Source organism: Physella acuta, unplaced genomic scaffold (genome assembly GCF_028476545.2).
Source record: "Physella acuta isolate Inbredline_101_S28 unplaced genomic scaffold, ASM2847654v3 ptg001747l, whole genome shotgun sequence".
Taxonomy (NCBI): Eukaryota; Metazoa; Mollusca; class Gastropoda; family Physidae; genus Physella; species Physella acuta.
Genome location: NW_026733258.1, coordinates 14,731 through 41,109, shown reverse-complemented (window position 1 = coordinate 41,109; position 26,379 = coordinate 14,731). Strand labels below are relative to the sequence as shown.

Sequence of the window (26,379 nt, the reverse complement as noted above, 5' to 3'; positions counted from 1 at the left end):
AAATAGTACTCAAGTTATAGGCTTTTGAAAAATTGAAAGTAGAATAAGTTCCACTTCCGGTTATCGGAAATCGCTCAAAAGTTTATACGGATCTACGATTCGATATAATAATTGTATATATTTCATCATCCTAGCTGTAACGGTACTCAAGTTATCGTGTTTACACACACACACACATACACATACACATACACAGACATACGGACAAGATGGAAAAACTATGTTTTTCCGACTCAGGGGGCTGTAAAACTTCGAGATTTGCAAAAGTCTCGATTTTTTTTAATGCACGATTACAATACTTTCTCTATACCAGGGGTCGGCAACCTTTTGAGAAGAAAGAGCCAAAAGTTACAATTTACAACATTACCCGGTTTTTTTAAAGAGCCATTAACATGTGTATGTCAATTGTATATTTGTTTAGTATATATATATATATATATATATATATATATATATATATATATATATATATATATATATATATATATATATATATATATATATATATATATATATATATATATATATATATATATATATATATATATATATATATATATATATATATATATATATATATATATATATATATATATATATATATATAATCCTAAACAATTATCATACTATATATATATATATATATATATATATATATATATATATATATATATATATATAATTTAAAATAAATAGCTTTGAATATATGAGATAATCTTATTTGAATTTCTGTTGAGAGGATCTACTATGTAAGTCAGAGTACTTGCATTTGTTTTGAATTGCTCAAATCTCAAAGTGTAAACACCCTTCATTTTGTTTATATTAATGCTGAACTGATTGAATAGTAGCATTGGTTTCATAACGATATTTTTCAGATTTTTCGTAATTAAGTAATTTACTGCTCACCATGTATTCAACAAGAAAACGTTGTTTTTTTTTTTTTTTTTTGAAACAAACCACTTCTTCAAGCACGACATAGTCCGGGTTTTCCTTTCAGTTTTACACTTAGCTGGTTTAGTTTCTTTGTGATATCCACTATGAAGTTGAATGTTTCAATTCGGAATGAACAATGTAATAGGAAGTACATTGAGATAGGGAGTAACTAAATATTCTAATATAATAGTTAATGTTTATTGTTTATATCTATTGTTATATCGTTTATTACCGGGTTATGCAGACTAATATTTTAATGAGTTTTGGAATTAAAATAAAATAAGTATTAATATTTGTGCATGGAGCTGAAGAGCCGCAACTGGACCCCAAAAGGGCCGCATGCGGCTCGCGAGCCGCAGGTTGCCGACCCCTGTATACTCTGTATATACGAGAAAGTAAAATATTTAAAAAACCAAATAGTGACCTACAATATAATACCGTTTTCTCATTTAAGCAACACAAAAAGTATTTTAAAAACCCAAAAGGTAACTACTTATATAGAGAGAATGAAGCAACAAAAAAAATTATTTAGGGTTTATTGTAGCAATTTTGATCGCATAAGCCACAAATGAACACAAATGAATATGTATATAATGTGTTATGGTTTAATGATTTATACCGCAAGGAGTAAACTAAATGTAAATGTACAAAATTACTTTTTTAATAATTACCTCCCTTTATGAAACGTCACTCATTACAACCTGAATGTAACATATGGCGATAGCGATTTATTTTTATTTATTTTTTTAATGAATTTTGTTTTAAAATAGACTTCAATTGTTAAAAAAAAAATATATTATGAGTTTCTGTGAATTATTCCATTTTTTTCTTTTTATTTTTTTTTTGTGAATTATTCCATTTTTTTTTTTTTTTTTATTCCATAAAGCATAAAATTAAAACATTGAAACAGGTCTACTAGCCATCCCATATAAAGTTATTATCAGCCTCCACTAGAAAAAGATTTTAAAAACCCAAAAGGTAACTATTTATATAGAGAGAATGAAGCAACACAAAAATTATTTAGGGTTTATTATAGCAATTTTGATCGCATAAGCCACGAATGAACACAAATAAATATGTATATAATGTTTTATGGTTTAATGTTTTATACCGCAGGGAGTAAATTAAATGTAAATGTAGAAATTACTATTTTAATAATTACCCCCCTTTATAAAACGTCACTCATTACAACCTGAATATGGCGATAGCGATTTTTTTTTTAATGATTTTTTTTTTCAAAAGATAATTCAATTATTAAAAAAAAATTATATTATGAGTTTCTGTGAATTATTCCATAAAGCATAAAATTTAATCTTTAAAACAGGTTTCTACTAGCCCCAGTATATAAAGTTACTATCAGCCTCCACTCTCGCTGGGAGTCGTGGCGAGCTCCTGTAATCCAGCTACTTGGAGGCTTGAACTGTTGGACGGTCTGAGGTCGGGGGTTCTACTCCCGGGTGGTGCGTGTCGATCGGATGTCCGCACTAAGCCCGGCATCAATATGGCGGTCCGGGGGGAGCTCGGGACCTCCAGGTTGACTAAGGAGGGACGTAACGGCCCAGGGGGGAAACCCAGCAGGCAAAAGTCCCCGTGTCGCGCAGTAGTGGGATCGCATCTGTGAGCGGCAGCTCGGTGGTAGCCTGACCAACAAGGGCGGACACAGTTCTTTTTTGTGGGGGGGGGGGGAGAGGTAACCTGACAAATAAGGGCGGACAAAGTTCTTTTTTTTTTTGGAGGGGGGGGACGTAGGTAGCCTGACCAACAAGGGCGGACACAGTTCTTTTTTTTTGGTGGGGGGATTGCAGCCTGATTAACAAGGGCGGACACAGTTCTTTTTTACATGATTTTATTAAACTTGCTTCCTCTGTCTATCTGTCAACAGTCTGTCTTCTGTCGTCAGTCTGTCGTCATAAATCGAAGCGCTCGAGCGAAATTTCGGGAACTTCTGACAGATTCGTTTCAAAGATGGCAAGTTGGTCAGGTCAAGACATGAAGGCAATGCAATCTAAAATTAAATTTGAATTAATTGGTTGCATAATTAATTTTTTATGTATTAATTAAAATTGTGTCCAAATAAGTAGTCTGTCATAATCAACTATTCAGCATTATACGCGCGTTATCATGTTCATTAGGTACGAAATGGTTTTTTGGGCATGCAACTCTATTGTAATTTTTTTAAATTTTGAAGTAAAGAAAAAATTCATTAAAAAATGTTTTAATAACAAGCTTTTATGTAATAATGCAGTAATAAACCGGGAGTCATTTCCCCTAAACGTTTTCGAATATCCTTATATAACACTATGGGGGATGGCAACTCGGGATATAGACATGATTGTTAAATACATATAGACTCTACTTTTTAAAATAAAAGGTAATCTCGTAGAAAAAAAATTGGGCACCAACTGAACGCTAAATAATATGTGTATAATAGTGCGGAATATTATTAGTACTTTATACATTCGCATGCGTTTTTTTTTTTTTTTTTGAGAAATCGGAAATAGCGTGAATTACTACTTTCGGTCAACTGTAATTACTCAAAATTTGACAAAAGGCAGAAAAGTAGATCATTTACTTGTATGTGAAATTTCGTTTATCTATCTGAAACAGTACTCAAGTTATAGGCTTTCGAAAAATTGAAAGTAGAAAAAGTTCCACTTCCGTTCATCTGAAATCGCTGAAAAGTTTATACTAATCTACAAATTTTATATTATACTAATATATGAAATTGCATCAACCTATTGTAACGGTACTCAAGTTATCGTGTTTACAGACACACACACATACACAAACACAGACATACGGACACGATTTCAAAACTATGTTTTTTTCGACTCGGGGAAGTGTAAAACGTCGAGATTTATAACAATTTCAATTTTTTAAATTTTTTTTTCTAGATTAAAAATTTGTTCTCTATAATTCGTATACGAGGAGGTAAAAAGTAGAAAAGAAACAATTTTCTTTAAAGATATAATACACTACTATTTAAATTACTATAAAAACAAGCGTGTGTCTCTTCCTAAATTTTAGTAAAGGTATCTTAAAGATAATAAAGTGACCCCACTTTTATTTATAGTTATTTAAATAGAGGTATATTATATATCTAAAGAAAATTATTTCTTTTCTTCTTTTTAGTCTATTATTAAATACAAGCTTGTTATTAAAACGTTTTTATTAATTTAATATTTTTCACAAAACAATGCATTTTCATTGTTTAATGTTTTATAACGCAGGGAGTAAACTAATGTAAATGTTGATAAATACTTTTTAATAATTACCTCCCTTTGTAAAACGTCACGCGTTATAATCTGAATGTAACATATGGTGACAACAAATTATTCTACTTTCAATTAAAATTTATTTTATTTTTTCGCCACAAAATCCTTTAATAACTGGTTTATTTGAATATAGTATAGAGTACAATAAAATCCTTGAAAAGGTTTCTACTAGCTCCAGTATATAAAGTTACTATCAGCCTCCACTCTCGCTGGGAGTCGTGGCGAGCTCCTGTAATCCAGCTACTTGGAGGCTTGAACTGTTGGACGGTCTGAGGTCGGGGGTTCTACTCCCGGGTGGTCCGTGTCGATCGGGTGTCCGCACTAAGCCCGGCATCAATATGGCGGTCCGGGGGGAGCTCGGGACCTCCAGGTTGACTAAGGAGGGACGTAACGGCCCAGGGGGGAAACCCAGCAGGCAAAAGTCCCCGTGTCGCGCAGTAGTGGGATCGCATCTGTGAGCGGCAGCTCGGTGGTAGCCTGACCAACAAGGGCGGACACAGTTCTTTTTTTAAGGGGGGGGGAGTAGCCTGACTAACAAGGGCGGACACAGTTCTTTTTTTATTGGGGGGGGGGGGGGGGGTTGTAGCCAGACTAACAAGGGCGGACACAGTTCTTTTTTTATTGGGGGGGGGGGTTGTAGCCAGACTAACAAGGGCGGACACAGTTCTTTTTTTATTGGGGGGGGGTTGTAGCCAGACTAACAAGGGCGGACACAGTTCTTTTTTTAAGGAGGGTTGTGGGGTATTGTAATCTGATTAACAAGGGCGGACACCGTTATTTTTTTTGGGGTGGGGGAGTAGTCTCAATAATAAGACAGAGGACAGTTCTTTTTTTTGTTGGGGGGGGAGAGGAGTGGGGACTAACAAGGGCGGTCACAGTTCTTTTTTTTTTGGGGGGGGGACAAACAAGGGTGGAGGAAGTTTTCTTTTTTTAGGGGGGTAACCTGACCAACAAGGTCAGACACAGTTGTTTTTTTTTGGGGGGGGGGGGTTGTAGCTTGACAAAAAGGGTGGACACAGTTTTGGGGGCAGTGGGATGCTTGACTATTAAGATCTGTCACAATTATTTTAGGGTGGGGGGGGGGGGGAGTGGTAGCATGAATATTAAGGGAGGAAACAGTACTTTTTTTTTTCAAGATTTTATTAAACTTGCTTCCTCTGTCTATCTGTCAACAGTCAGTATGCTGTCGTCTGTATGTCGTCATAGATTGAAACGCTCGAGCGAAATTTCGGGCACTTCTGAAGGATTAGTTTCAAAGTTAGCAATTGGGTCAAGACATGAAGGCAATGCAATTTTAAATTAAATTTGACTTAATTGGATACCTAATTAATTTTGTATGAATTAATTAAAATTTGGTCCAAATTATTAGTCTGTCAACTATTCAGCACTATTATACGGCGTTATCTTGTTCATCAGGTGCGCAATGGTTTTTTTTTTATTTTTTTATTTTTTTTTTTTTGTTTTTTTTTGTCATGCAACTCTTTTTTAAACTTATAAATTTTTGAAGTAAGAAAAAAAATCATAAAAAATGGTTTAATAACATGCTTTTTTGTGATAATGCAATAAAAAGTAGAAAATACATAATTTTCTTTCAATGTATAATACGCTAATACTTAAATTACTATAAAGACAAGCGTAGATCTCTTCTTAAATGTTAGTAAAGGCATCCAAAACAAAAAAGTGACCCCACTTTTATTTATAGTTATTTAAATAGAAGTGTATTATATATCTAAAGAAAATTATTTCTTTTCTTCTTTTTAGTGAAGTGTTACATACAAGTTTGTTATTAAAACGTTTTTATTAATTTCATTTTTTTCACAAATCAATACATTTAAATGTTTAATGTTTTATTACGCAGGGAGTAAACTAATCTAAATGTTGATAAATACGTTTTAATAATTACCTCCCTTTGTAAAACGTCACGCATTATGATCGGAATGTAACATATGGTGACAACAAATTATCCTACTTTCAATTAAAATGCTTTTTTTCTAAATCCTTCTATTGCAGGATTATTGAATTATTGTATAGAGTAAAATAAAATCCTTGAAAAAGGTTTCTACTGGCCCCAGTATATAAAGTTAATATCAGCCTCCACTCTCGCTGGGAGTCGTGGCGAGCTCCTGTAATCCAGCTACTTGGAGGCTTGAACTGTTGGACGATCTGAGGTCGGGGGTTCTACTCCCGGGTGGTCCGTGTCGATCGGGTGTCCGCACTAAGCCCGGCATCAATATGGCGGTCCGGGGGGAGCTCGGGACCTCCAGGTTGACTAAGGCGGGACGTAACGGCCCAGGGGGGAAACCCAGCAGGCAAAAGTCCCCGTGTCGCGCAGTAGTGGGATCGCATCTGTGAGCGGCAGCTCGGTGGTAGCCTGACCAACAAGGGCGGACACAGTTCTTTTTTTTTTTGAGGGGGGGGGGGGGGGAGTGGGGACTAACAAGGGCGGTCACAGTTCTTTTTTTTTGGGGGGGGGGGGGGGGCACAAACAAGGGCGGAGGAAGTTTTCTTTTTTTAGGGGGGGGGGGTAACCTGACCAACAAGGGCGGACACAGTTCTTTTTTGTGGGGGGGGGGGGGGGGAGTGGGGACTAACAAGGGCGGACACAGTTAATTTTTGGGGGGGTTAGAGGTGGGGGGTGGGGTGTAGTGTCAACAATAACAGAGGAGACAGGTTTTTTTGTGTTTTTTAATGCTTCATAAAAATTAGTTATTAAATAGTTATTACCGCCAGTATAACGACATTTTGAATTTCTATAGAAAAATATTTAGCGTTTGTGATCAGTCGGACTCTTTGTTACAACTCTATGGGTAAATACATACTTCATTTCAGACATTTTATTATTAATAAAGAATTTGTAGATAAAACACACGGTGGTTGCCTGACCAACAAGGCGGACACAGTTCTTTTTTTTGGGGGGAGGGGGGAGTTAGCCTGACCAACGGACACAGTTCTGACCAAAAAGGGTATACACAGTTGTTGTTTTGTTGTTGGTTTTTTTTTTGGGGGGGGGGGGGAGATTTAGCAAGACTATTAAGGGTGGAAAAAGCTTTTTTATTTATTTTTTTTTGGGGGGGGGGGGGGGGGGTGAGTAGCCTGACCATCAAGAGAAGAAACAGTATTTTTTACAAGATTTTATTTAACTTGCTTCTTTTGTCCCTCTGTCAACAGTCTGTTTGCTGTCGTCAGTCTGTCGTCATCGATTGAAACGCTCGAGCGAAATTTCGGGCACTTCTGACAGATACGTTTCAAAGTTGGCATGTGGGTCAAGACATGAAGACAATGCAATTAAAAATTTAATTTGATTTAATTGGATGCCTAATTAATTTTGTATGAATTAATTAAAATTGTGTCCAAATTAGTAGGCTGTCATAATCAACTATTCAGCACTATAATACGCGCGTTATCATGTTCATTAATAACAAGCTTTTATGTAATAATGCAATAATAAACAGGGCGTGATCTCCCTTAAACGTTCTCGAATATTCTTATATAACACTATGGGGGATGGCAACTCGGGATATAGACATGATTTTTAAATACTTATCTTTTTAAAATAGAATGTAATTTCGTAGAAAAAAGAAAAAGGCGCTCTATTGAAATAACTATATTTCACATATAAGTAAAAGATCTACTTTTCTGCATGCTATCAAATTTTAGTAATTTCCGTTGACCGGAAGTGGTAATTCACGCTATTTCCGATTCCTCAAAAAATGCATGCGAATTTATAAAGAACTAATAATATTCCGCACTATTATACACATATTATTTAGCGTTCTTTTGCTGCGCCTTTTTTTTCTACGAGATTCCATTCTATTTTAAAAAGATGAGAATTTAAAAAACCATGTATATATTCCGAGTTGCCATCCCCTATAGTGTTATAAGAATATTCAAGAACGTTTAAGGGAGATCACTCCCTGTTTATTATTGCAATATTTATCTATTTTTTCAAAGTAGCTGCTCATTGTTTCTTAAGTATAAGTGTCATGTTCCATTTGACTCATTTAATTAACAGAATCTTAATAGATCTAGAATCTAGAATAAATCTAGAAGATCTTTATCTAGACCAGGGGTCGGCAACCTGCGGCTCGCGAGCCGCATGCGGCTCTTTTGATATCAAGATGGGGCTCTCCAGCTCCTTGAACAAATACTAATAATCTTAATAAAAATATAAAATATTTGAAATTTAAAAAAATGTTAGTGGCTCTTTAAAACCAGGGAAAATTTGAAAATTGTAACTTTTGGCTCTTCCGCTTCAAAAGATTGCCGACTCCTGATCTAGACTCAAGTTTTCGTCGAACAGATCCAGTATACTGCAGTAATAAAGCAACAAATTTTTTTTTTTTTTTTTACTTTCTACTACAGACATTTATTAATCTTAGTCCAGAGTTCCTTTTGTCACAATTATCATGCCTTACTTTCATCTCACATTCAATGATTCCAAAGTACTTAAATAAATTTATATCTTATGTAATTTACGATTGTTTTCCTAAGTACATTTTTTTAAAAATTCTCATCCCATCATTAGCTCTAAGGACCTGCTAACTTCTAGCCTACAAAAAATGACATCCTTAAAAAAGAACACTTGGTGATGCAAGCTTGCAAATGGATTTGTTTTTTGTGTGTAAAATTTCAATTATAATTTTTTAGACTATTTGTTTTTAAACTTTTGATTCAATTTTTACTTTTACATCTTTTTTTTTCTTTTTGTACCATTGGTTAAATTCAATGTAAACATATTTACTAAAAATTATATGTTTGTATTGTGGGATAGGCAGGCAGGTGTATGTATATAGTTCATTTGTAACCTACTTCATCTATAACCATTTGGTCTGTTTGCATTTATGTTTCAATTTTAAACATATTTTCCCCAGTCATGTTACAAAACCATAAACCACTTTTATATTGATTTTAAAAAAAATAATACAAATACAATTAGGTAATAAATTGTTTTAAAAATATTTATCTTGCAAGTTGTATTTAGTTTATAAAATAGTCAAAGTTTATAATACAAATCACACATGTAAAAATAGTGTTTTTGTTTTTTTCATTCCCATATAGTGGATCAGATAAAATACTGTTTGATGTTCAGTACTTTTAGGTGTCATGAGTTTGTGTATTTTTTGTTAAAAAGGAACAATTTTATAAAAAAAACAACAGTGTGTTCACATTTTTTATTACTCTATATGTTGATGTATGTTGACACAGATGAATCTTGTTTTAATTACGCCATATAAATTATATTGCTGTTGAAGATCTCTTGTTTTGTGTACAAGCATATTAATTGTAATAAAAGTTTTAAGCTCCTGATTTTGTTGGAGGTATGTATTTAACGATAAGGAAATAAAATTTTCAATAAAGCAACAAAAACTATTTCTAAAAATCTTACGGCAACAAACAGCATAATAGTATCTGTAGACTTAAAGAAAAAAAAAAGTATTTTCAAAACCCGAAAGGGGAACGGTTTAAATGTAGAGACTAAAGCTACAAAAAAAAACATTATTTAGGGATTACCATAGCAATTTTGATAGCATAAGCCACGTTTAAATACAGATAAACATGTGTGTATTGTTTTATGGTTTAACGTTTTATAACCCAGGGAGTACACTAAAAAAATTATGATAATTACTTGTTTTTATAATTTCTCCCTTAGCAAAACGTCACTCATTACAATCTGAATGTAACATATGGCGATAGCGATTGATTTATTTATTTTTTAATGAAATTTTTTTTTCAAAAGATGATTCAATTGTTAAAAAAAAATATATTATGAGTTTCTGTGAATTATTCCATAAAGCATAAAATTTAATCTTTAAAACAGGTTTCTACTAGCCCCAGTATATAAAGTTACTATCAGCCTCCACTCTCGCTGGGAGTCGTGGCGAGCTCCTGTAATCCAGCTACTTGGAGGCTTGAACTGTTGGACGGTCTGAGGTCGGGGGTTCTACTCCCGGGTGGTCCGTGTCGATCGGGTGTCCGCACTAAGCCCGGCATCAATATGGCGGTCCGGGGGGAGCTCGGGACCTCCAGGTTGACTAAGGAGGGACGTAACGGCCCAGGGGGGAAACCCAGCAGGCAAAAGTCCCCGTGTCGCGCAGTAGTGGGATCGCATCTGTGAGCGGCAGCTCGGTGGTAGCCTGACCAACAAGGGCGGACACAGTTCTTTTTTTAAGGGGGGGGGGAGTAGCCTGACTAACAAGGGCGGACACAGTTCTTTTTTTAAGGGGGGGGGGGAGTAGCCTGACCAACAAGGGCGGACACAGTTCTTTTTTTAAGGGGGGGGGGGGAGTAGCCTGGCCAACAAGGGCGGACACAGTTCTTTTTTTAAGGGGAGGGGGGGGGGGTTGTAGCCTGACTAACAAGGGCGGACACAGTTCTTTTTTTAAGGGGGGGGGGGTTGTAGCCTGACCAACAAGGGCGGACACAGTTCTTTTTTATTGGGGGGGGGGGGAGTCTGATCAACAAGGGCGGACACAGTTCTTTTTTTTGTTGGGGGGGGGGGGGGTGTAGCATGACCAACAAGGGCGGACACAGTACTCTTTTGGGGGGGGGGAGGAGGTAGCCTGACTATCAAGAGCTGACACCGTTATTTTTAGTTGGGGTTGGGAAGATTTAGCATGATTAGTAAGGGCGGACACAGCTCTTCTCTTTGGGGGGGGGGGGGGGGTAAGCAGCCTGACCATCAACAGCGGAATCAGTATTTTTTACAAGCTTTTATTTAACTTGCTTCTTCTGTCTATCTGTCAACAGTGTCTGCTGTCCTCAGTTTGTCGTCATAGATTGAAAAGCTCGAGTGAAATTTTAGGCATTTCTGACAAATTCGTTTCACAGTTGGCAAGTTGGTTAAGACATAAAGACAATGCAATCTAAAATAAAATTTGACTTAATTGGATGCCTAATTAATTTTGTATGAATTATTTAAAATTGTGTCCAAATTAGTAGTCTGTCATAATCAACTATTCAGCACTATTATAAGCTCGTTATCATGTTCATTAGGTGCGCAATGGTTTTTTGGACATGCAACTCTATTGTAAATTTTTTTTAAATTTTAAGTAAAGGAAAAAGTTCATATATTTTAAAATAACAAGCTTTTGTGTAATATTGCAATAATAATTAGGGAGTGATCTCCCTTAAACGTTTTTGAATATTCTTATATAACATTATAGGGGATGGCAACTCGGAATATAGACATGATTTTTAAATACTTATCTTTTTTAAAATAGAATGGAATCTCGTAGAAAAAAAAAGGCGCAGCAAAAGAACGCAAAATTATATGTATAATAGTGCGGAATATTATTAGTGCCTTATAAATTCGGATGCATTTTTTTAGGAATCGGAAATAGCGTGAATTACTACTTCCGGTAAACGGAAATTACTAAAATTTGATAGAATGCAGAAAAGTAGACCTTTTACTTATATGTGAGATTTCGTTCATCGATCTGAAATAGTACTCAAGTTATAGGCTTTTGAAAAATTAAAAGTAGAAAAAGTTAATACGGATCTACAAATTTGATATTATACTTATATATGGAATTTCATCAACCTAGCTGTAACGGTATTCAATTTATCGTGTTTACAGACACACACACACACACACACACACACACACAAACACACACACACACAGACATACGGACAAGATTGCAAAACTATGTTTTTCCAACTTAGGGAGGTGTAAAACGTCGAGATTTGTAAAAATCTCAATTTTTTTTTTTTGCACTATTAAAAATACTTTCTCTATACTTCGTACACGATGAGGTAAAAAGTAGAAAAGAAATAATTTTCTTTAAATATATAATACTCTACTATTTAAGTTATTATAAAAACAAGCAAGTGTCTCTTCCTAAATTTTAGTTAAGGTATCCAGAAGATAATAAAGTGACCCAACTTTTATTTATAGTTATTTAAATAGAGGTGTATTTTATATCTAAAGAAAATTATTTCTTTTCTTCTTTTTAGTGTATTATACATACACGCTTGTTATTAAAACGTTTTTATTCATTTAATATTTTTCACAAAACAATGCATTTTCATTGTTTAATGTTTTATCACGCAGGGAGTAAACTAATCTAAATGTTGATAATATACTTTTTAATAATTACCTCCCTTTGTAAAACGTCACGCATTATAATCTAAATGTAACATATGGTGACAGCAAATTATTCTAGATTTAATGTAAATCCTTTTTCCCCACAAAATCCTTCAATAACTGGATTATTTGAATATTGTATAGAGTAAAATACAATTCTTGAAAATGTTTCTGCAAGCCCTAGTATATAAAGTTACTATCAGCCTCCACTCTCGCTGGGAGTCGTGGCGAGCTCCTGTAATCCAGCTACTTGGAGGCTTGAACTGTTGGACGGTCTGAGGTCGGGGGTTCTACTCCCGGGTGGTCCGTGTCGATCGGGTGTCCGCACTAAGCCCGGCATCCAGTGGCGGATTAAGGGGGGTGCTGAAGGGGCTGCAGCCAGGGGCCCCCGAATTTTAGGGGCTCCCAAATTTTGATTTCTCAACTAAAGCAAATATTACTTTATCATTATTTTTTTTAAAGTATTTTTTTAATGTCAGAAGTATGAGTTAAAATTCCACCAAGTAATTAACAAGCGTCACTTAAATAATAGTCTTATCAGTGAATGTGCCGAGACAAGCGAGATCCATCAGATACTCTCTGATCTTTAATGTTTAATTGTGCCTTATTTAACCAGCAGTCCCTCTACCGATAGAAAACGTTTTGAAAACCATTTAAAAACACATAGTGTCGAGGCTGAGGGAGGGTGGGTGTCGGGGGTATTTGTATGAGGGGTTGTTTGCGTATTGCCATAGCGTATATAGATAAAAATAAAACTAGACTGGTAGAGACTAATACGGAAGGTGTAAACTTGACGGTAGACGATTTGTTTCGAGAGTATGTGTTACATGGGTGTTAAATTTGGGGAAAACGTCCCAGTTGTAGGGAGGGTCTGACATAGCAAAGTGGATAGTTAGACATGGACCGATGTAGAAGTGTTGTTGTTTTTTTTTAAGTATTGACCTTTTGACAGAGTGGCTTAAGATTTTAAAAATGCGAAACATCTCTAGTTCAAGGCACACTCTCACCTGTATTAATTGCACTATAGGAATTGCCAAAACAGGCCAAGAGAGAAGAAGTCTATAAATAAAGACGTTACCGCTGTCCCGCATGGTAATACAAAACCGGTTAAGACTCTATTGCAGGGCATGGCATCTACCCCCCCCCCCCCCCCCCACACACACACAAACATGTCCCCCAACTGTCTCCCCGCCCCGAAGTTTCACCCATTAAAACAATTTAGTTGTGAATTCCTTGGAATTTAGCCGTAGTCAATGTTTTCGTCTGGATAAGTAAAAAATATTTTTAGGGGGGGAGGCTCCGGTAAAAAAAACTTTTTTAATACTCATTAGAAAACAGTTATTTCTTTACAGCTTTATTGAAATACATCCGCATATGCATTTCCACTAAAAAAAATTGGTGGAAAAATCTTGGTAACTATGACAACGGCTGCCATCTTGAAAAATTAACCCCCTCAGGTTTTCCACCATTCACAAAATATTATATTTTATGCCCAATAAATAATGAATTCATAACATTCTTCCATATTGTGGGGTACTCAGCTAACAATTTTAAGTGTATATCTTCAAAATAAATTATTATTAATAGATACAAGTGCATTTAGAGCTTTCCAAATGTGCACATTGCTCTTCGAATTAACTGTGTATGATGACGTCTAACTGCAGCGGAGGGCCTAGTTTCCAAAATAAAAAAGATTAAACGCGATCTAAGAAGCACTATGGGACAGAAGAGACTTAGTATGCTCTCACTTATGAGCATAAAAAATGACATTGTAAGCTCACTAGATTATACAGAAATAATAGAAGAGTTTGCTATCAGGAAAGCTCGAAAATGTTCCCTATAAAATTAAAAATATAAAAGTTACTTGGTCTTTAGTTCTGTTAACCTTTAGTTTATTCCATTCGACCATTATTTCTGGGAAGAAGCCCCTGTTTTGTGATGTCATTATATAAACTACATATATATATATATATATATATATATATATATATATATATATATATATATATATATATATATATATATATATATATATATATATATATATATATAGTTAAAGGGGGCCCCGGAAAAAGTTTCAGCCAGGGGCCCCGCTGAAGCTTAATCCGCCTCTGCCGGCATCAATATGGCGGTCCGGGGGGAGCTCGGGACCTCCAGGTTGACTAAGGAGGGACGTAACGGCCCAGGGGGGAAACCCAGCAGGCAAAAGTCCCCGTGTCGCGCAGTAGTGGGATCGCATCTGTGAGCGGCAGCTCGGTGGTAGCCTGACCAGCTAGGGCGGATACAGTTGTTTTTTCTTTTGTGGGGGGGGGGGGGGTAGCCTGACATACAAGGGCGGACACAGTTCTTTTTTTTCGGGGGGGGGGGGTGGTTAAGTAGCCTGACCATCAACAGTGGAATCAGTATTTTTTTACAAGCTTTTATTTAACTTGCTTCCTCTGTCTATCTGTCAACATTTTCTGCTGTCCTCAGTTTGTCGTCATAGATTGAAACGCTCGAGTGAAATTTTAGGCATTTCTGACAGATTCGTTTCACAGTTGGCAAGTGGGTTAAGACATAAAGACAATGCAATCTAAAATTAAATTTGACTTAATTGGATGCCTAATTAATTTTGGATGAATTATTTAAAATTGTGTCCAAATTAGTAGGCTGTCATAATCAACTATTCAGCACTATAATACGCGCGTTATCATGTTTATTAGGTGCGCAATGGTTTTTTGGGCATACAACTCTATTGTAAATTTTAAAATTTTTGAAGTAAAGAAAAAAATTCATAAAAAATGTTTTAATAACAAGCTTTTATGTAATAATAATGCAATAATAAACCGGGAGTGATCTCTCCTAAACGTTCTCGAATATTCTTATATAACACTATGGGGGATGGCAACTCGGGATATAGACATGATTTTTAAATACTTATACTTTTTAAAATAGAATGGAATCTCGTAGAAAAAAAAATTGGGCACCAACTAAACGCTAAATAATATGTGTATAATAGTGCGGAATATTATTAGTACTTTATACATTCGCATGCGTTTTTTTGGGGGTTTTTTTGTTGTTTTTTTTTTTTGAGAAATCTGTAATAGCGTGAATTACTACTTCCGGTCAACGGTAATTACTCAAAATTTGACAGAAGGCAGAAACGATGATCATTTACTTATATGTGAAATTTATCTATCTGAAACAGTATTCAAGTTATAGGCTTTTGAAAAATTGAAAGTAGAAAAAGTTCCACTTCCGTTCATCTGAAATCGCTGAAAAATTTATACTAATCTACAAATTTTATATTTTACTTATATATGAAATTTCATCAACCTAGCTCTAATGGTACTCAAGTTATCATGTTTACAGACACACACACACACACACACACACACACACACACACACACACACACACACACATACACAAACAGACTTACGGACAAGATTGCAAAACTTTGTTTTTCCGACTTAGGGAAGTGTAAAACGTCGAGATTTGTAACAATTTCAATTTATTTTTTTGCACTATTAAAAATACTTTATCTATACTTCGTATACGAGGAGTTAAAAAGTAGAAAAGAAATAATTTTCTTTAAATATATAATACTCTACTATTTAAATTACTAGCCGTCCCGGCCAGGCCCTGCTCTGGCTTCTGTGAAAAACCTTTCCGTTAAAGACCATTACCTGTGTGTTTAGAAATCATCATAAACCCGGCATTGCCCACCCAAACCACAACCAACCAAAACAACAAAACGCAAACATAACGCTAACACAATTAGAAATACAAACGAAAACAAAAACCTAACAACAAACCCAACCACAACCACAAACACCAATACAAACACAAAGAAAAAACAAACGAAAACAAAAACCTAACAACAAACCCAACCACAAACACCAATACCAAAAAAAAAAACAACGAAAAAGCAAACGAAAACAAACCAAATCCAAACGCAAAACCAACCAAAAACACAAATACAAACCCAAACAAAAAAAAACACAAACAAAAACGAAAAAAGAAAGAACAAAAACGAACCAAATCAAAACGCAACCACTAACGCAAACCCACCTAAACACAAAGAAAACACTAACGCGAACATAAACGCCCGGGGCAGAATCGCCTGTTTTAGCTTAATAAACGACTATAGTACCCCAACTTATTCATAGTTTTTGCACTCACTTAAACGAACGCGCCTGTTTCAATTTAATGAACAATTATAATACTCCAAGCTTATCCGTAAAATACCTAAAACATTTGCACTTGATCAATCCCCGCTAATTATGTAATTATTTTTTTCCCAACACCAAAACAAAGTAATTAAAAAGTAAATGCTTTTCAACTAATGCTATGGTTTTATAAAGGGAAGTAATTGTGTTTTGCCTAATTTATCAAAGGGAAGTAAGCGCTATAGGACTAAATAAAAACATAATTAGAATTTTTGTAAAAGATGATATTTTTTTAAAACTTGTGTTTATTGAACATGCCGACAATTATTACTATAATTTGAAAAATGAAAATGATTTCCCAACACTTTTAATAGTAATTTTTTAACTCATAAATTTAGACAACTGCGCACGATAATTGATCTAACACTTAAATCCGTAGAAATGCCAACGACAAACATATGCGTTACGGAATTGAGCTTTATATATTAGACTAGCCGTCCCGGCCAGGCCCTGCTCTGGCTTCTGTGAAAAACCTTTCCGTTAAAGACCATTACCTGTGTGTTTAGTAATCATCATAAACCCGGCATTGCCCACCCAAACCACAACCAACCAAAACAACAAAACGCAAACATAACGCTAACACAATTAGAAATACAAACGAAAACAAAAACCTAACAACAAACCCAACCACAAACACCAATACAAACACAAAGAAAAAACAAACGAAAACAAAAACCTAACAACAAACCCAACCACAAACACCAATACCAAAAAAAAAACAACGAAAAAGCAAACGAAAACAAACCAAATCCAAACGCAAAACCAACCAAAAACACAAATACAAACCCAAACAAAAAAAAAAACAAAAACGAAAAAAGAAAGAACAAAAACGAACCAAATCAAAACGCAACCACTAACGCAAACCCACCTAAACACAAAGAAAACACTAACGCGAACATAAACGCCCGGGGCAGAATCGCCTGTTTTAGCTTAATAAACGACTATAGTACCCCAACTTATTCATAGTTTTTGCACTCACTTAAACGAACGCGCCTGTTTCAATTTAATGAACAATTATAATACTCCAAGCTTATCCGTAAAATACCTAAAACATTTGCACTTGATCAATCCCCGCTAATTATGTAATTATTTTTTTCCCAACACCAAAACAAAGTAATTAAAAAGTAAATGCTTTTCAACTAATGCAATGATTTCATAAAGGGAAGTAATTGTGTTATGCCTAATTTATCAAAGGGAAGTAAGCGCTATAGGACTAAATAAAAACATAATTAGAATTTTTGTAAAAGATGATATTTTTTTAAAACTTGTGTTTATTGAACATGCCGACAATTATTACTATAATTTGAAAAATGAAAATGATTTCCCAACACTTTTAATAGTAATTTTTTAACTCATAAATTTAGACAACTGCGCACGATAATTGATCTAACACTTAAATCCGTAGAAATGCCAACGACAAACATATGCGTTACAGAATTGAGCTTTATATATTAGATTATAAAAACAAGGAAGTGTCTCTTCCTAAATTTTAGTTAAGGTATCCAGAAGATAATAAAGTGACCCAACTTTTATCTATAGTTATTTAAATAGAGGTGTATTTTATATCTAAAGAAAATTATTTCTTTTCTTCTTTTTAGTGTATTATACATACACGCTTGTTATTAAAATGTTTTTATTAATTTAATATTTTTCACAAAACAATGCATTTTCATTGTTTTATGTTTTATCACGCAGGGAGTAAACTAATCTAAATGTTGATAATATACTTTTTTAACAATTACCTCCCTTTGTAAAACGTCACGCATTATAATCTAAATGTAACATATGGTGACAGCAAATTATTCTAGATTTAATGTAAATCCTTTTTCCCCACAAAATCCTTCAATAACTGGATTATTTGAATATTGTATAGAGTAAAATACAATTCTTGAAAATGTTTCTGCAAGCCCTAGTATATAAAGTTACTATCAGCCTCCACTCTCGCTGGGAGTCGTGGCGAGCTCCTGTAATCCAGCTACTTGGAGGCTTGAACTGTTGGACGGTCTGAGGTCGGGGGTTCTACTCCCGGGTGGTCCGTGTCGATCGGGTGTCCGCACTAAGCCCGCCATCAATATGGCGGTCCGGGGGGAGCTCGGGACCTCCAGGTTGACTAAGGAGGGACGTAACGGCCCAGGGGGGAAACCCAGCAGGCAAAAGTCCCCGTGTCGCGCAGTAGTGGGATCGCATCTGTGAGCGGCAGCTCGGTGGTAGCCTGACCAACAAGGGCGGACACAGTTCTTTTTTTTTTGGGTGGGGGGAGGGGTAGCCTGACCAATAAGGGGGACACAGTTTTTTTTATTTGGTAGGGGGGGGTAGTCTCAACAATAAGACAGGGGACAGTTCTTTTTAAGAGTGGGGGGGTTAGCCTGACCAACAAGGGCGGACACAGTTCTTTTTTTTGGGGGGGGGGGACGTAGGTAGCCTGACCAACAAGGGCGGACACAGTTCTTTTTGGGGGGGGGGGGGGGGGGAGAGGGGGGAGCCTGGCCAACAAGGACGGACCCAGTTCTTTTTAAGAGTGGGGGAGGTAGTCTGACCAACAAGGGCGGGCACAGTTCTTTTTGTTAGTGGGGTAGTAGTCTCAACAATAAGAGAGGGGGACAGTTGTTTTTTGTGTTTTTAATGCATTATAAAAATTAGTTATTAAATAGTGATTCAGTTTACCGCAAGTATAACGATATTTTGATATTTCTATAGGAGAATATTTAGCTCTTTGTTACAACGCTATGGGTAAATACATACTTGATTTCAGACATTTTTATAAATAAAGTATTTGTAGATAAAACATGACTCGTACATCAGAAAGTATCAGAAGAGAATGCCTTGAAACATTTTTACATTCGGACGTAAACGTTTTACGCTGCAAGTTTTGAGAGGTTGTAAATTCGAATTTTCCACATCCATGTTTTGAAGTCAAACATTTAAAACTAAATCCTAACCAGAAACGTTATTATTCAATTTATCGTGGTATCTTGACAAGCGTTTCAATGACAATATCCAGTACAATATGTTGTCTGAGCTGAATTAAAGTTAACTTCCTTCAGGTTACATAACATAGACTTGAGCACAAAACTACTTTATATAAAAACACAATAGTTAACTACTTATATCTCGCGAATAGAGGAAAAATGTATGTTAGTACCATCAAGGTATATAGTACAGACCAGAGCACAAAACTGCCATAAATTAAAACTCAATATTGCACAACTTATATTAATTAATTAGACTATAGACTTAATGCAGGGGTCTCCAAACTACGGCCCGCGGGCCAGATGCGGCCCTCGAAGTCCTCTCATCCGGCCCGCGGAGATCTTTTCGTCCAAGGAAAAATCGTTTGTTGGTGATGGCTGAGGAACTTTGCCCAGAAAAATCAAAGACATGCCTGGTAGAAACTGGCCCCCGAACTGAAATTCGATTGTTAATTCGGCCCTCGGAATGAAAAGTTTGGAGACCCCTGACTTAATGCGACAACAAATATTTTGTTAAGGTCCTTTGGTGAAAATTTCGTCATAATAATGTCTTCAGATTTTAAGCAATAAATAACTATTTTTAAAACCTAAAAAGGATCAGTTTATATATAGAGATTAGAGCAACAAAACAACATTATTTAGGGATTACAATAGCAATTTTGATCGCATTAGCCACGGTTGAACACACATACATATGTATGTATTGTTTTATGGTTTAATATTCTATAACGCAGGGAGTAAACTAAATGTAAATGAAGATAATGACTTTTTTATAATTACCTCTCTTAGCAAACCTTCACTCATTACAAACTCATTAGCGAACTATTCTAATTTTTTTTATGATTTTTTTTTTCAGAAAATCTTTCAGTTATTGAAATATTGAAAAATGTTATTATGATTTTGTGTATTATTCTATACAGCATAAAATAAAAACCTCTCAACAGGTTTCTACTAGCCCCCACGCGCCGTAGTGGGATCGCATCTGTGAGCGGCAGCTAGGTGGTAGCCTGACCAACAAGGGCGGATACAGTTCTTTTTTTTAGGGGGGGGGGGGGGGGTTGTAACCGGACCAACAAGGGCGGATACAGTTTTTTTTAGAGGGGGGGTTGTAACCGGACCAACAAGGGCGGATACAGTTCTTTTTTTTTTTGGTGGGGGGGGGGTAGCCTGACCCACAAGGGCGGACAGTTCTTTTTTAAGATTGCGAGGGCTAACTAGGTTCTTTATGCTAGTGCTGAGGGTAGGCCTCAATACGGTTGTTTGTTGTTGTTGTTTTTTTCTACTATATAAAATGTTTTTTTTTTCTTTTTTTTTTATGACTACATTATGTGTGTTGGGTCAGTCGGTCTTTTGATGTATGTTAACAAATGCTTGTTGTCAGATATTTTAAATTTTTTTTTTTTAAATTGTTTTTGCCTGACTTTTTCTATTTCACAATTATTTTTTTACGCAATTAGCTTGCTATTCTAAATTAAATTACAGAACGAATTGTGAACCAGCGAATGTTAATGGTGAGTACTTCGCGTCGAATTTAAAAAAAAAACTTACTAGAAGCAGTGAGCAGCGGTCAGCAGCCAGAATCTGTTGATGACCACAGCTCCACAGAGCAGCCCTGATGTGGAATTGGCCACTCTGGCCTGCCATGGATGGGAACCGTAGATGGCACTGGTTCCTCCAACAACTCGACTGGATATGAGAGGTTGGATTTTTCCACATCGTCTGACGTCTGGGGTGGGGGCAGGGGTGGGGGCTGGGGTGGCGGCTGGGGTGGGGGAAGATTCAATGAGGTCGGTTAACAAGTGGATGGATGGGGTAGGTTGTTGTGGTGTTTGTATTTGGGAGGTTGGAGGTGGCAGGTTGGTGTGTTAGGTTGGATGTGGTAGGTTGGTGTGGTGTTGGATGTGGTAGGTTGGTGAGGTGTTGGAAATGTAGGTTGGTGTGTACTAGGTTGGTGTGGTGTTTGTATTTCGGAGGTTGGTGTGGTGTTTTTATGTGGTAGGTTGGTGTGGTGTTGAATGTGGTAGGTAGCTGTAATAGGTTGGATGTGGTAGGTTGGTGTGACGTTGAATGTGGTAGGTTGGTGTGACGTTGAATGTGGTAGGTTGGTGTGGTGTTGGATATGGGAGGTTGGTGTGGTGTTGGATGTTGGAGGATGGTGTGGTGTTGGATGTGGGAGGTTGGTGTGGTGTTTGTATGTGGTAGGTTGATGTGGTGTTGAATGTGGTAGGTTGGTGTGGTGTTGGATGTGGTAGGTTGGTGTGGTGTTGAATGTGGTAGGTTGGTGTGGTGTTGGATAGGGTAAGTTGGTGTGGTAGGTTGGATGGATGTGGTAGGTTGGTGTGGTAGGTTGGATGTGGTAGGTTGGTGTGGTAGGTTGGATGTGGTAGGTTGGTTTGATGTTAATTATGGTAAGTTGAATGAAAAAATATATGTGGTTGGTTGTGGTCTCAAGATGTGGTGTGCGGTGTGAAGATGTGGTATGTACATTTAAAAGGAAGTGCGAACGATGTGTTGGTGTGTGTGTTGTGAGGTCTATGTGGTGTGTGGGGATGTGGAATACGGATGTTGTATGTAGATTAGAGGCGGAATGTTTTTTTCTGTGATGTGTGTGACATCTGTAATGTGTGGGTATGTGGCATGTTGATGTATGGGGTACTTGATTAAGATGTTTGACTTTGGCGTGTTTGTGTGCTTACTTAAATAACTTGAATGGAGAATGTGATAACATTTGATGGTGAGAGGTGGAGAATGTGATAACAGTTGATGGTGAGAGATGGAGAATGTGATAACATTTGATGGTGAGAGATGGAGAATGTGATAACATTTGATGGTGAGAGGTGGAGAATGTGATAACAGTTGATGGTGAGAGGTGGAGAATGTGATAACATTTGATGGTGAGAGGTGGAGAATGTGTGTAAGTACTCTCTACAGCCATAACGTACCACAGTTGTATTCATCCTCCCCATGTGAACAATCTATTTCTCCGTCACACTTGTAGGACAACGGGATACACCTTCAAAAAAAAAAAAAAAAAAAAAAAAAGTTTAATCAAGAACGACTACTCATAAAGTCCGACGTTTTGAATCCATTTCATTATTACTTCCCTTTGAACAGCTACTCATAACTCCTACGCATCTAATCTACTTCATTATTACTTCCCTTTGACAATCTTACGAATCCCATAGTTATCATCGGTTTTAGGTTTTGACGCTTTATTAAATTGATCTAATATTTTATGGTAATAATACAGTTATGATGGATTTATATTTTAGTTCCTTGTAGACATGCTGTCAACTCACGTGTTTTCTTCTTTACAGTAAAACTCCTTGTTCTTACAATTGACCTCTGACCTAGCACTCTGACCTTCTGTATTCAATGGGGTAAAAATAAATATTATGTTTATCATGGTGAAAACTAGACGTCATCATACAGAATACATATAGGCCTATATAAGTTTATCATACAGAATACAAATATATAGAAAGTTCATCATACAGAGTATATATTTGTAGAGTTCATCATACACGATATAAAGAGGGACCAGTACACAGAATACATATAGACCTGATTATATATCGAACCTATCGTACAGAATAGATAGAGTTCATCAGACAGAATACATAAAGATTTCATTATACAGAAGACGTATGTAGTTCATCATACATAATACATATAGATTTCATTATAAAGAAGACATATAGAGTTCATCATACAGAAAACATTATGTATAAACACAAACAAGAGTGAAGAGTGACCCGCTTACAGGTGACAGTGAACGATCATGCTAGGCTAGTTTGATGCTGTTAGGAAAGTCACCGAGCTTATATTAGGACTCATCCATAAATGATGTCACGTTTTTTTTTACGTTTTTTAACTCCCCCCCCCCCCCCCCCCCCACACCTCCTCTCCTTTTGTTTTCTTACAAGAGATATCAGCCAAATGTAGTGCTATGGTACGGCTAAAGAGGGTCATCAATAAATGACGTCACGCTTTTTTGGACGATTTTTACCTCCACCCCTCCGTCACACATCGTCACAAAAAGCCAGACCCCCCCCTCCTTAAAATAACGTCACACCTCAGCATACAACCCCCCCCCCCCCCACACACACACACACACTGAAAATTGCAGTTGAATTTTTCTTAACACATCGATATTTTTCCAAAATCTTGTCTGAACTCTTGTCAACATAGAGTATTTTGATCAATTCCTATTACAATTTATTAGAACAGTTTTCTAACACGCAAATTAACGGTTAAAACTCGTTTTCTAACATTTTTTTTTTATAATGCAAAAGTGTGACGTCACATCATCTGACCCCCACTCCCCCATCATCACACACCGTCACAAACGTACGGACCCCCCCCTCCCCCTTATGAGTGTGACGTCATTTATGGACGACCCCTAAGCAAAGAGTACCCAGACGATTACTTGCAGTATCCGTAGCTCCGTCTGGCGTCGTGGAGACTCTAGAACATTCTTCTAACCGACAGTATCCATATTTTTTCTGGGCGTGGTCAGTCCAGCACCAGGGCCTGCTCTCGTGGTCAGGGTTCCGGCAGTTGCTATGGTTACCTAGACCCTGTGGAGGCATCGACTCTTTTATACTTTCCTTCAACTAATTTGCTAATGTGGTCGACCAAAAAAAACTTAACACTGTAAGTGTGGGGACTTTTACTAAAGCCGCTTGTCACTATCGTCATTCAGAACATTATCGTGTGACAAGTAACGTCACTAGGTCGGGTGTTACCCCCCCCCCCACCCCCCACCCCACCCCTTAAAGATGTCACCCTGTACCTTCACATAACGTTAATAAGGTATTAAATTAATTATGAAAAGCTGATTTTTTTTTAAATAAAAATTAGCTACATTTTGTTTTAGTGTCACATGGTGCGATCCACATACACCAGCCCCGCCTTATGAGCTTATGACCAGTGTTTCTTCCAGGCTTTTTTCTCCGGGGGGGGGGGCACTTGAAATTTTCGGGGGGGGGGGGGGCGGTAAACTTTCTTCGGGCGGCGGACACTGTTAAAAGTATATATTTTCTATATAAATTATATAAATTTCATTTCGTTCGGGGGAGGGGGGGGGGCGGTGGAAATTTTTCAAGGGGGGCTTGGCCCTCTTCCCCCCCCCCCCCAAGAGATGCCTGGAAGAGACTGCTTATGACGCAAAAGCATAAGACTTTTATGAGGTATTCCCTCCACCACAACTGAATAGTACGTGTCAGCTGGTTACAGTGGCGTAGGCAGGGGGGGGTTAGGGGGGGTCATAACCCCCCCCATAGACCCCTCGGTATATATAAAAAGTATGAGGGGGGGGTGCAAATCGAAAGTTTGAGGGTGGGTGCAAATCGAAAGCTTGAGGGGGGGGGGTGCAAATCGAAAGTTTGAGGGGGGGGGGGGGGGTGCAAATCGAAAGTTTGAGGGGGGGTGCAAATCGAAAGTTTGAGGGGGGGGGTGCAAATCGAAAGTTTGAGGGGGGGGTGCAAATCGAAAGTTTGTCCCCGGGTAAAAATTGGAACCCCCCCCCCCTTGAGACGATCCTGGCTACGCCACTGGCTGGTTATACACCTAAAAGGTCGTTGACTCCGATTTCAGCTCAACTTTTCTCTTTGGCTTTGCTTCCCATAGCGTTTGTTCAACCAAGAAAAACTACAAGACAGAAGTTATTTAATTTTGGAGTTGTCTCTGCTAGAACAGTTGCTGTCGAGCCTCTTCTGCCCGTGGGTTCAAAACTTTTTGGTTTAGCAACCATGAGCTTTACCGACTCAACCCCAACTAACCCTTTGAACAATGGTGAATAAGTATTGTTGATTACCGCAGTTACAACCAAAACCTAACGTAACTAACTAGTTTTTTTTTTAAAAACAACTAACCTTCCCTGGGTGTGTCCTATCATTTACTTGCGGAGACCCCGCCCAGTTGAGGCACCAACTTCCGGTTTCTGTCACCCTAGCCACGCCCCTATAAGAGCTGCCATCATCGGTATAGCAGTCTGTTAGAAATAATAACGTCGAGTGAGAGGGGGGGGGGGGTTAACCTATCGAACCTGGCGGTCCATGGAGTAGATGAAGTAGAGTTTGCCTGATTCTGTGACCTCTACATATAAATGGATGGTAGGGTCAGCAGTATACCCAGCTGATCTTACTTTCCCTAACGTGAAGCCGGTACCCATTAGAGCTGAACGGGCTCAGCGACGTCCTACAGACTCATGTCCACGAGCCGAACTCGACACTTCGTTTAGCAGTCGTGCGCTCTATCCCCCAACCACGCCGTCTCTTGAAACCAGAGACTGATGTCAAAAGAATAGAAAATAGAGTTTAGCCTGTTTCTACATTCTTATAAAGCTAGTGGGGTTCATTACCCTTAAAAAGTTTAAGAACCACTGTATTAAACACGGCGTATCCGCCTATTTAACCCTTGTTGTGATTATCGTTCATGTTAACTTGTGACTGCATCACGCGGCTCTAAGTCAAGTTGTCCTTTCACACTTAACGATCCATAGGTCAGATGAGTTCATGTTTCTTGACCTCGGCAAATGAAGGGGTGATGTAGTCAGCCCTAATCCTGGCCGCATTTACTTCTCCAAAAGTAGTCAGGTACGCATTAGAGCTGTGTGGACTCAGGGAAGTCCTGCAGGACAGGGTCCTGACCGAAATTCGAACTCGAGACCTTAGGGCTAGCAGCCGAATGCTCTACTATTCGACCACACCGTCCCACCTTCACGCGGCTAAAGTAAGAGTAAACCTCCCCTTCCAAACCTGACGGTCTATGGGGTGAAGGGATAGTGTGCCCAGCACTATGCCCAGCCGCCTTTACTTTCCCTAACGTGAGTTAGGTACCCATTAGAGCAGGGTGGACTCAGGGACGGTCTACTAACTTGAACCCGGATTTGAACTCGAAAC

At 37.4% G+C, this 26,379-nt stretch overlaps 1 protein-coding gene across 1 annotated transcript in view; it reads right to left on the bottom strand.

Annotated features, from left to right (window-relative positions):
• The window catches only part of LOC131930261 (serine protease svh-1), a 72,889-nt gene that overhangs the window by 33,051 nt on the left and 13,459 nt on the right, over nucleotides 1-26,379 (bottom strand). Inside the window, exons 11-15 of the mRNA XM_059286678.1 lie at nucleotides 25,351-25,469; nucleotides 23,904-24,054; nucleotides 22,774-22,840; nucleotides 22,417-22,487; nucleotides 21,023-21,236 (exon numbers count right to left, since the gene is read on the bottom strand). Coding sequence (XP_059142661.1) covers nucleotides 21,023-21,236; nucleotides 22,417-22,487; nucleotides 22,774-22,840; nucleotides 23,904-24,054; nucleotides 25,351-25,469 — 622 coding nt within the window. The remainder of the gene's footprint in view (nucleotides 1-21,022; nucleotides 21,237-22,416; nucleotides 22,488-22,773; nucleotides 22,841-23,903; nucleotides 24,055-25,350; nucleotides 25,470-26,379) is intronic.